The sequence below is a fragment of the Lucilia sericata genome, unplaced genomic scaffold (genome assembly GCF_015586225.1).
Source record: "Lucilia sericata isolate MDLA Ls3-8-SP2 unplaced genomic scaffold, ASM1558622v1 Contig002624F_arrow, whole genome shotgun sequence".
NCBI lineage: Eukaryota > Metazoa > Arthropoda > Insecta > Diptera > Calliphoridae > Lucilia > Lucilia sericata.
The window spans coordinates 25,578-37,789 of record NW_023996368.1 but is presented as its reverse complement, the minus strand read 5'-3'; the positions used below and the strand labels follow the sequence as shown (position 1 = coordinate 37,789).

The 12,212-nt window shown below is 32.0% G+C and overlaps 1 protein-coding gene across 1 annotated transcript; it reads left to right on the top strand.

Moving 5' to 3' along the window:
* Window positions 1–1,923: 1,923 nt before the first annotated feature.
* LOC119614138 lies at window positions 1,924–7,170 on the top strand. Its single transcript, XM_037970244.1, has one exon. It carries the CDS (start codon window positions 1,924–1,926, stop codon window positions 7,168–7,170), a length of 5,247 nt encoding a protein of 1,748 aa, XP_037826172.1.
* The last annotated feature ends 5,042 nt before the right edge of the window (window positions 7,171–12,212 follow it).

Here is a 12,212-nt window from a genome sequence, read left to right as displayed (position 1 = left end):
TTATGGAAACCACATAAATATACTTAGTTAAGGTTATGGTTAGAGCTACAGTTTATAAAGAATACTTTAGAAAAGAAACAATTTTAGTATATGATTTTTTTAAAGATTTTTTTGTGATAAAACCATATTTTTATTTGAATATAATTTCTTTTTAGAAAATAGTTTAAAGTCTATATATTGTGTGCATTTAGAAGCATAATTTACACATAAGTTGCATTTGTTTACACAGTAAAATCAATAGACATTAGAGCATCTAAGGTATTATTAGCAAATTTTGCTGTATATGCAACTGATAAGACGCAAATGTATTGATTGCACAAAAGTTGCCAAATGTGAAGTGTGTTAGGGAATTACAGGAAAATGAAAATTATATCAACAAATAGTCTGTAGTGTTAGCTTTTGAAAATTGTTTTAATTTTGAAAAAATATAAAAACATTAAAAAGTTATGAGCAATTTTATGAACTAACCTCTGAATTAATATTACTTATACGCACCATATGAAATTTACATATTTTAGCATAATTTGCTAATAAACACAAAAAGATCTCTTTCAGTTTTGAATACATATAAAAATATCAAAAGTTAAGAGCAAATTTATTAACTCATACATGAATTAATATTACTCATACGCACCCTCTGACATTTCTTTAATATTTTGTAAAATTTTGCTAATAAACAAAGAATAAATAATTTAAAACAGTACAATGCGTTACTTAGCTTAAAAATTTTAAAAAAGCAATAGTTAAATGATTTAAAACATTTAAAGTAGGTGTTTGGTCAAAATATACTTAGTATACAATTTTCTTTATTACTAATTTACTTTATTTTATTTTTGTTGAATTCATTAACTTAAAGTCATGAATAACATTATTAACAAAGCATTCATTTAAATATCTTGTTGCCCTTTTTACATTACATATGTACACATGTATGTATATACATAAATACACTTGTTTCTTTTGCCTATTATAAGTTTAAGTAAATACATACATTGAAATCTAACGGGATTGCATTTTTGCATTCCCTTTAATATTGTTAGCTTAAACCAGTTTTAGTTTTTAAGATTTTTGTCATTGTCGAAAAAATAGCTAAACAATAAACATCAAGCAAATCTCAGTGGTTTATTTTAATTTAATAATTTGTGAAACAACAACAACTTATCGTTTCTTTTATGGTTCAACATAAAAATTGGCGACCGTGACAGGACTTAAATTAATTAAAAGACAATAAAGTCAATAAAAAATTAAATTTGTTAAAAAAAAAAAAAAAAAAAAACAAATGTGCCTAAAAACATTTGTGCGACAAATACATATAAAGGAATTATAAAACCTTTAAATACATTTATTGTGCCAAATAAAACTTTAACATCATCGTCATATCTATCATCGTCATCGCTATCATCGTCATCGTAATCATTGTCATCGTGATCATAATCAACATAATCATCGTAGTTAGTGCACTTGCACTTAATAGTTGTCTACGCAATCATAAACATCATCCCTTTGGCAATTATCAGCCAGCAGCAGTCTCTTATTCATCATTTATCGTAATCATCGTTATCGTCGTCGTCGCTCTTGTATTTGCTAGCCACCATCATCTGCAGTTTTGTAGCATCAAACATAATTTCTACGTTTATACACAAGTAAGTGAAACAAATCAAATTCTCTTACGCTGTCTACGCTCATAATATATTTTCTCTTTTTTTTGTACACATACGCGTACATACAAGCTTACATATCTTGTTTATTTGAATTCAACAATTAGTGTTGGCACTAATAATCAGTGTTGGCCCTTTAAATAACGAGTGGTACTTATTTCAACTTTTGGTACTCTTTCTATAAATTGCCGTTTTACAACAAAGTTATTCATTTTTGATCAACTTCAACAAAATTTAATACAATCTTAACAACATTTACTGCAAAATGAGTACCGAGAAAACCGATATGGGCGGAAACACGCTTGCTTCATTAAAATTACAACGTACAACAATGAAAAGAAATATATCTCAACTGAAGGGGAAAACAGACAGAGATGGTGCTTCATCCGATTATACAATTTTGGAATGTCGACTACAGATTTTAGAATCTTATTTTAAACAAATAAGCCACATTCAAACCCAAATAGAGAAGTTGGATGATTCTGATATGGCTCGATCAGATTTAGAAGAGCTGTTTATTTCTGCCAAGGCACCATTGGTAAGTTTTATGAATCAAAAACGTAGTTCTGGTGATATTGAACAAAGCTTTTTAAATTCCTCTCAATCTTTTGTGTCTCATCAAAATCGTTTGCCTCAACTAAAATTACCTAAATTTGACGGAAAATATTCGGAGTTCTCGCGATTTATAAGCACATTTAAAACTTTAGTGCATAATGAATCCAATATTCCTGTTATTGATAAATTCAATTATTTACTTAATTGTTTATCTGGTCAAGCACTAGCTGTAATAGAACCTTTTCAAGTTGTGGAGTCAAATTACCAAAAGGCTTTAGATCGTTTGATTGAGCGATATGACAACAAATCATTAATGTTTATTGACAATATCAATTCATTATTTTCTATTGCTCCCATGCATAAACCAAACGCCTCAATGTTACGTTCAATTCTTGATAACGTTTCAGCCCTTCGTAGTTCGTTGCTCTCACTCGGTTCAGAAGTCGATGTTATGAACGCTATAATTATTCATATTGTTTTGTCGAAAATTGATGGAGAATCAAAGAAGATTTATGACGAAAAACAAGACTTTAATTCTCTGCCATCATGGGATCAGTGTTATTCAATTTTAAGTCGTCGTTGTCAGTTTCTAGAAAGCCGTACTGCAGAAATGGACTCTTTTCAACCTCATGATAATAAATCAAAGGCAAATCCCAAGCGGCCAGGATTATCATTTATGGTCTCATCTATCATTTGCGAATATTGTAAAAGCAAAGAACACTTAACTGGAAGTTGTTCAACTTATTTGTCGTTGCCCATATCTCGTCGTTTCGATTTCGTTAAAAGTTCCAAGTTGTGTATAAACTGCCTTAGAAAAGGCCATTCAGTATCCCAATGTCTATCGAAATCTCGTTGTCGCACTTGTAGGGTATCACACCATACCACTTTACATAATCCAAACTTCCAAAAGAAAAACGATTCAAATAATTCTTCTCGTTCATCGGACTCAGGTCATTTGCCATCGTTTCAACATAATGCTTCCTTTAATTCATCGATCCAAGAACAGCATTCATCGTCTTTCCAGCCATCGTCTTCGTCATCGCACCAATCATTATTACCAACACCACCTAATACATCCTCAACTCATTTAACAAAAACTTCATTTGTCATTCGTAGTCGTCGTATAAATCTGCTTCCAACAGCAATTATTTTTGTTAAAGATTCGTTCGGTTGTCTACAACCTCTTCGGGCCTTATTGGATTCTTGTTCGGAGGTAAATCTTATAACGCAAGAAGCTGCAAATCGTCTTCGTCTAAAACAAAGCAAATCGACTCACGAAATTTCTGGTGTCTCTGATATACGAACTCAACTGAAATACATGGTAACCGCTACAATTAAATCTCGTGTTTCTAACTTTGAGTGGACTACGTGTTTTTTGGTCACAAAATCTATTTCAACACAACACCCATCTGAACAAATCAGTACAGAAAACTGGAACATTCCAAATGGACTAGATTTAGCAGATCCACAATTTTACATTCCACAACATATAGATATTTTAATTGGTTCTGAAATTTTCTTTGATTTACTTCTTGAGGGCAAAATTTCTCTCGGAAATGGACTTCCTTCCCTCATAAACACATCCCTCGGGTGGATCATTGGTGGTAGCGTGGATACTCAACGTTTTCATCGTGCCCTATCGTGCAATGTCATAACAAAAACCGATGATCTAGACTCTTTATTGCAAACCTTTTGGGAAATAGAAGAATTTAATTCAAGTTCAACCATTTTAACAGAAGAAGAACAAAAATGTGAGGACCATTTTACAAAAAATACAATTTTCAATTCTAACGGAAAAGTTCAGGTACGTTTACCATTTAAAAATTCTATAACTCAACTTGGTAGCTCAATTGAAGTAGCACGCAGACGATTTTTATATTTGGAAAAACGACTTTATAAAGATGATAATTTACGACAAATGTATTTTGATTTCATGGACGAATACATTAAACTTGGTCACATGTCTCCCGTAACATTCGATTGTTTAGATTCCTCGCATTATGTAATTCCTCACCATCCTGTTTTGCGTCCTCAAAGTACCACAACAAAACTCAGGGTGGTCTTTGATGCTTCTTGTCGCACATCGTCTAACATTTCATTAAACGAAGCTCTAATGGTTGGCCCAACAATTCAACAGGAACTCATAATAACAATTTTGTCGTTTCGTTTAAATAAACTAGCTCTATCAGCTGACATCTGTAAAATGTATCGACAGTTTTTGGTGGACGAAAGAGACCGCAATTTTCAGTTAATTTTATGGAGAAGAAACGTAAATGACCCAATCACTTTATACAAGTTAAACACAGTAACTTATGGCACTTCGGCAGCACCATTCCTCGCTGTAAGAAGTTTAGTCTTCATCGCTGATTTTTACAAAAATGAATTTCCTGTTGGTTCTAAAACTCTCAAACAAGATGTTTACGTTGATGACTTGCTCACGGGGGCAGATAGTTTTCCTGAACTTTTAGCCAAAAAATGGGAAGTTGTCGAAGTTTTGCAGAAAGCCGGACTACAACTATCAAAATGGAATTCAAATTGCTCAAACATTGCTCCGTGCGACGGTGAACTACAATTAAAAACAAACGACGAACACATCGCTAAAGCACTTGGGATGTCATGGAAGCCCAAGGATGACGCATTTTGCTTTCGTTTTGATTTAGCAGTAATAGAAGTTCCAACAAAAAGATCGGTTTTGTCAGCTGTAGCAAAAATATTTGATGTTCTTGGTCTACTCAGCCCTATTATCATTTCATGCAAGATTTTGATCCAAGAATTGTGGAAACAAAAATTAGAATGGGATGAACCACTTAACGAACGCTTGTCAAATCGCTGGCGGATAATTGAACAAGATTTCCAACACATTAACAAAATTGAAATCCCTAGATTTGTAGGTTCATCTCCAAAAACTCAATTTGACATCCACGGATTTGCGGATGCCTCTCAATTGGCATATGGATGCTGCATCTATGTGGCTCATAAAACTGAATCAAAATCAATATTGCTCATAGCAAAATCAAAAGTTGCTCCAGTGGTCCAGCAGTCCTTGCCGAGATTAGAACTTTGCGCCGCTTTATTGCTTAGCCGAACTTGGCACAAAATTAAACATAAGTTTGATGCTTTCACTTATCGAATTTTCTTCTGGTCCGACTCGAAAATAGTCCTAAACTGGCTTATTAATCACTCTTCGTCATATGTTTGCTTTGTCGCTAATAGAGTATCGGAAATACAAAATTTAACTCACAACATTCAATGGAGGCATGTTCCTTCGAAACAAAACCCTGCAGATGTGGTGTCGCGAGGCTGTCTTGCCTATGATTTAAATAACACTATATGGTTTACTGGCCCTCAATTTCTTTTAGAACCAGATATAAATTGGCCCAAAGGTAATAATGAAGTTGTAGAACTTCCCCAACAAGAAATGAAGAAAACTCTATTTAAAACTACTATTGTAACTGAATCAATCATCGATCAAATAATTTCTCGTCATTCTTCGTATCTTCGCATTCTTCGTATCGTCGCTTATATTCATCGTGTCTTCGACAAAACACAGCATCATTTCTTTGTAACCGCTGAGGAACAACAATCATCGTTTTGGAGAATCGTCTATAACATACAACAAACAACATTTAAGGAACAAATTGAGCTACTCAACAAAGGAAAAAATTTACAACCCAGCTTTCAAAAGCTTGCTCCATTTTTAGATAAGGTTCAATGCTGCAATTCAACTTTAATCATCGTTCGCGTGGGTGGTCGGCTAGCAAATGCACCGTTATCATACGACACAAAATTTCCTGCCCTTTTACCAAAGGATCATCGTTTCACCAAAATCTTCGTCGAGTATCTTCATCGCAAACATCTACATGCTGGTCCAAAGGCTCTTCTCGGGATTCTTCGCCAACAAGTTTGGATAATCAACGCAAGGGAGCTTGTAAGAAAAGTTGTTCGAAACTGCGTCCATTGTTCTAAGTATCATCCTCGTTTACTACAACAGCTTATGGGTAATCTTCCTGCGGATCGCTTGAAGGCTCAACGTCCCTTTCTTGTCTCTGGCGTTGACTTTTGTGGACCTTTCTATACTTCCTATCGTATTAGAGGAAAACAGCCCTATAAAACATATGTTGCAATTTTTGTTTGCTTTACATCTAAAGCCATTCATATTGAATTAGTATCAGATCTATCAACTAATACCTTTCTTTTATGTCTTAAAAGATTTATAGGTCGTCGTGGCATCCCTCAAAAGCTTTATTGCGATAATGCAACAAATTTTGTTGGCGCCAACACCAGACTACAAGAGTTCAAACAACACTTCTTTAATGATGCTAATGTCAAGCAGCTCATGCACTACAGCGCAGTTACTGGCTTCAGATTTTTGTTTATCCCTCCTCGTTCCCCCCACTTCGGTGGCCTGTGGGAATCTGCTGTTAAGTCCACAAAAACACTTCTCGTCAAAAACATGTCTCAAGCCAACCTAACATATGAAGAGTTCCAAACAATCCTCATCGAAGTTGAAGCTATTTTAAATTCTCGACCACTGGCACCCAGATCAGATGATCCAAATGATGGTGAAGCCCTAACGCCTGCCCATATGCTAATTGGTTGCTCCTTGATGGCCCTACCAGATCAAAATTTGGATAATTACAAAAAGGTTACCTATCTAAAACGCTACCAACTTGTTACATATCTTAAGCAACAGTTTTGGCTTCATTGGGTCCGTGACTACGTACTAAATTTACAACAAAGATGCAAATGGTTCAAGAGTTGCGATAACATAAAAGAAGGTACACTTGTAATTATTCATGAAGATAACACTCCGCCTCAACATTGGCTCCTAGCTCGAGTGAACAAAGTTATTCCTGGTGGAGATGGAAAGGTCAGAGCAGTAGACCTTAAAACTACAAAGGGAATTCTAAGACGTCCCATACACAAAATAGCACCTATACCTACCGAAGCTGATTGAAAGTGCCTTTCAATGGGGGCAGTATGTTTGGTCAAAATATACTTAGTATACAATTTTCTTTATTACTAATTTACTTTATTTTATTTTTGTTGAATTCATTAACTTAAAGTCATGAATAACATTATTAACAAAGCATTCATTTAAATATCTTGTTGCCCTTTTTACATTACATATGTACACATGTATGTATATACATAAATACACTTGTTTCTTTTGCCTATTATAAGTTTAAGTAAATACATACATTGAAATCTAACGGGATTGCATTTTTGCATTCCCTTTAATATTGTTAGCTTAAACCAGTTTTAGTTTTTAAGATTTTTGTCATTGTCGAAAAAATAGCTAAACAATAAACATCAAGCAAATCTCAGTGGTTTATTTTAATTTAATAATTTGTGAAACAACAACAACTTATCGTTTCTTTTATGGTTCAACAGTAGGTTTTTCTAAGTTCTTGATTTAGAGCAGTCTTAAAGTAAATGTCCCCTATATGTACATGTTGGTAGGTATAACACTCTGACACTGTTAGTAATGCAAATCCTAATTGTTAACCATAGAAAATATGTTTGTTATAACACATTTATAGTTGAACACAAATATTTGTTATTAAATGCATAATAGGCCTGCTCCTAAAAGCCAGTTTAGCTTTAGATAGATATAATTTCTTATACACAAAAAGCCATATAACCCAATTTAAAACTTATAGCCGTTTTATGCCTAGGATTTTATGTTTTCCAATGTCTCCTAGTTTATTTTGAGAAATTCTAGATCATTTATATTAGTGTTTTTTACAACCAAGTTATTATTTAAGAACAGGTCTATTATGTATGTATATGTGTTTTTGTGTGATAGTACATTGATTCCTAAAGCCTTAAAGTAGATTTTAAATACATATTTAGTACAAAAGTGTAAGTGCAATTGTGTTTATATTAATACGTATGCAGTTGTGTTTATTTGTCTCTGTGTGTGTAAACAAGGTTATAAGTAACTAGATTATATTACAATTGCTTAAAGCTGTTTAATAAACTAATAAAATATCAATAAACAAACCTACATACACATTAAGATGGCCCCTTTTTTGTATGGAGAAACAAATAAGTCACTGATTATGCTTATCGAAAATGATAGTTAGGTTCATTCTAAGATAACCTTTCTCAAAATTTTTGCCCTACTATCAATATTTGGTGAACCGGTTCTAAAGCTTAAAGGGGTCATATTGTTATATTTTTCAAATTTTTGATATTTCAAGCAAAGAAATGATATGCAACAGTGCTAACATATGAAAGGTCCTTGAGAGGCGCTTTTGATAGCAACTTGAAGTTTAATATACCTACACATGTTTGCATGTATGTATGTATCTACTTGCTCACACACTTTTACACAGACTAATATCCCTGCAGTTCGACATAGAGTCAATGCATCCCCAAAAGACAGTGATTTCCACTAACATCTAACCATCTGGTTGGTTCTAATTCATCTTTCGTCACGGATGTACTCTTTGTAAACGAAGGGAGAAGATTATTGTTACTTTAGTGACCCTTTTGTAAGCGAGAGAGGAGACACTTAAATAGCTGTTGTCTGTCTCTTCGTTACCTACGGGCTGACGATTGACTTCCTTGTAGGACAAGCACATATTAAAATAGCTAGTCACCTGGACCGTTGGTAGCTAGGTGTAACCCTATGTTGTAGCATAAATAGGGAGTTCGGGACTGTCCGACCGAACTGCTGGGATATGTATAATTTAGAGCCCTGCATGAGTAACTCTATTTGCTACACACAATGAGTGACTCATTGCTTTGCATTCAACTCATTGTTTGTTTAGAATAGTATTTACAAAGTTTTGTTATACTCAAACGTTGTGAGTACTATCAAGTGAATGTGCAACTACATTCAAATCGAGCGAGTAAACAATTTGTTTATGTTAAAACAATACAAAATAGATTGTTTGAATCGAATGAATCGATTCAAACTTTTTCTTGAATAAATGGTGAAAATTTTGAATGCTGTTAAAACTAGTTACTGTGGCCCGAATTCGCTGAAATTTGGTAGTCTTGAGTACAATTGATGACAATATAATATTATGTTCGAATATTCGAAATTAAGTTCGAAAATTCGAAGTTATGTTCGAAAAATTTTTTATGCTTTTAAATTATTCTTTGAGTCCAAAAAACTACCAAAAAACGACCAAATTGGCTGAAATTTGGCAGTGTTAAGTACGGTTGATGACGCTACTATATTATCTTCGACTATTCGAAATTAAGTTCGAAAATTCGAAGTAATATTCAAAAAATCTGTTAATTTGTCGAACTTCAAAATTGTTTTGCTTTCACTCGATTCACTCACTGTATACTACTTGAATTGAATCACACAAACACTCTCATTACTTGTTTCGTTTGAATTGAGTATTGACTAACATTCCTTATTTTCAAATATACTATTCATTTCATTCATAAAACAATGAGTGAGTCAAACACAGTGTTTGAAAAAAATCAAATGTTTTAATTTATTATTTAAGTCACTCATGCAGGGCTCTAGTATAATTAATATATTAACCCAAACATAGATTTTGTTATACAAACATATGTAGAATGAAAGGTGTCCTGTGGATCACTTTTTTGGTAGGAATAACTCGCCAACATGCTTAATAATGTACTAAATAAAACATATTTTTTGGAAAACGACCTAAGTTCCCTATGAGCAATTGAAAATCTTGATGTACAATATGTTGAAAAACAATTATTTTCAAACTTTTCAAAAGTGGTTTTTAGTATTGAGTTTATTAAGGGAAACATAATTAATGCTAAAGTATTACTGCAACAAATTCATTAAAAAAAATAAATTTTTTTAAATTATTTTCCCTAAATCAACTTAAAATTAGTTAATTTTTGAAACCCATTTCAAAAAAATTTAAGATATATTTTTTTCACAAATTACACTCAGTTCTGGATTTTCAATCTCTGGTAAAACCTTTCAAAAAACCAAATAGTTTTTATTGTTCTCATATTGTGAACATTAATACGCTTCGATTGATTGTTATTACTACATGAGATTGTTAAAAAGACAGCTTCCAAGGACACTCTAGTATTTATGTACCATTAATTATCTTCCTTACTGCTGGCAGTTGTTCCTCGTCATTCAGTTCCTTCTTTTACTAATACTGTTTCCATATTCACTTTACTCTTAATCAATGAAAATTTAAATGCATTTAAATCATACAGCAGTTACTGTTTGATATTAAAACCTACATTTCCATCTTCTAACGCTTAACTACACCAAATGCAATTGAAACTAACATATGGAACCATTAAATGGTAAAGATGACATATAGGTTCTAAATTGAACATTGTATTAGAAAAGAAATTCTCTCCCTTTTAAAGCTAGATTTGAGTGATTCTGTAGAGCTAAGAATTGCTATTAACATGCTATTACCTATTAGTAATTTTTACCATTTGCTAAAAACTCTAGTTGTCCTATATTAATAACGAACTGAATTAACATAGTATTTGGGCTGTTATTAGCCTAGTATCTTAGCTTTCTTTTCCACTATTAATAATAGAATTCTGTTAAAAATTTAAAAAGTTATGAAGATTTTACCCACATAACCTCTTAATTAATATTAATCATACGTACTGTGGGCAAAATTTTAAAAATTTAGTTTCTTATTTATTTAAGTGTGAGGGAGCCTATAAATTGTGTTCAATAATTAGTTAAATCTAATTAAATTATATTAAAAATAACTAGAATTTTATTAAAAAAAAAAACTTTGTCTTATGAAACTATTAAATCGTTTAGAAGACTGTTCTGTTTAACGTTAGCTTGTTGTAAGAGTGCAATTAAAGTGTTTGGTGTATGTCGTCTGCTGTTATCTAAAATATTTTCTAGTTACTTTATATACATAAGTATTTATTGGTCTTTTACCATCACAAATTTAGTTAGTTTGGCAATGATACTTTCCCCAATTTCAAATTGCTGGCAGGAGTAACATCAACCGAGAGAAAATAAGAAGGAACTACAAAAAAGCAAGGAAGTAACGTCACTACAGACATCACTATCAAAACTATATATGTATAAAAGACTAGTTGAGGACACTGCCACAGTTATCTTGATAGTAAAGAAGTATTTTTAAAGACAGTAAATAAATTTTTCAAAAATTTACTTTCCTTCCAACTTTCCTCTATAGAGTGACTAGTATTTTACAATTTAGTTGAAAATCATATAAATATTTCTAAAATTTAAAAACTCATTACTTTTTGTAAAGTTTTTTTTCGCTTTTTTTCGCCACAGCAAGTTTAAATCATAACATTGTATTACAGTGCGTATGATTGATATTAATTCAAAGGTTAGTTAAGAAAATTGTCCATAACTTGCGTAATTTTTCGTAGATTTTTATGAAAGAAAAGGGGAATTAAAGCTAAGCTAACAAGCTATGATTACTTAGAAGCATACTCCACAAACAAGACTTTTTATTATATAATATGACAACTTAAACCAACATTAAATTTGCGAAAGACATACTTTCATACGAAATAGAATTCTTGCAGCTACTTCAATATGTGTTCAATATACTTCTTGGTTTTTAAAAAATTTCCTTATAATCTTCCAATTTTATGTAAAATTAAAAATTAAAAATTGGCTATCAGTACGTATGATTGATATTAATTCAAAGGTTGGCTGAGAAAATTGTCTATAACTTTTACAATTTTTAACTGATTTTTAAGAAGGAAAATGTAAATGAAAGCTAATATAACAGGCTTTAATATTTTTTTATGAAAATTACTAAACAATTTTGTTTAAATCTGAACATTGTATAACAGTACGTATGATTAATATTAATTCAAAGGTTAGTTAAAATAATTGCCCATTACTTTGCTACTTTTTGTTACATTTTTATGAAAGAAAAAGGGGAATGAAAGCTAATCTAACAGGCTATGCTTCCTTAGAAGAATACTCCACAAACTAGACTTTCTCATTCTATAATATCACAACTTAAATCAATATTAAATTTGCGAAAGACATATTTGCATACAATTTCTTCATTAAAA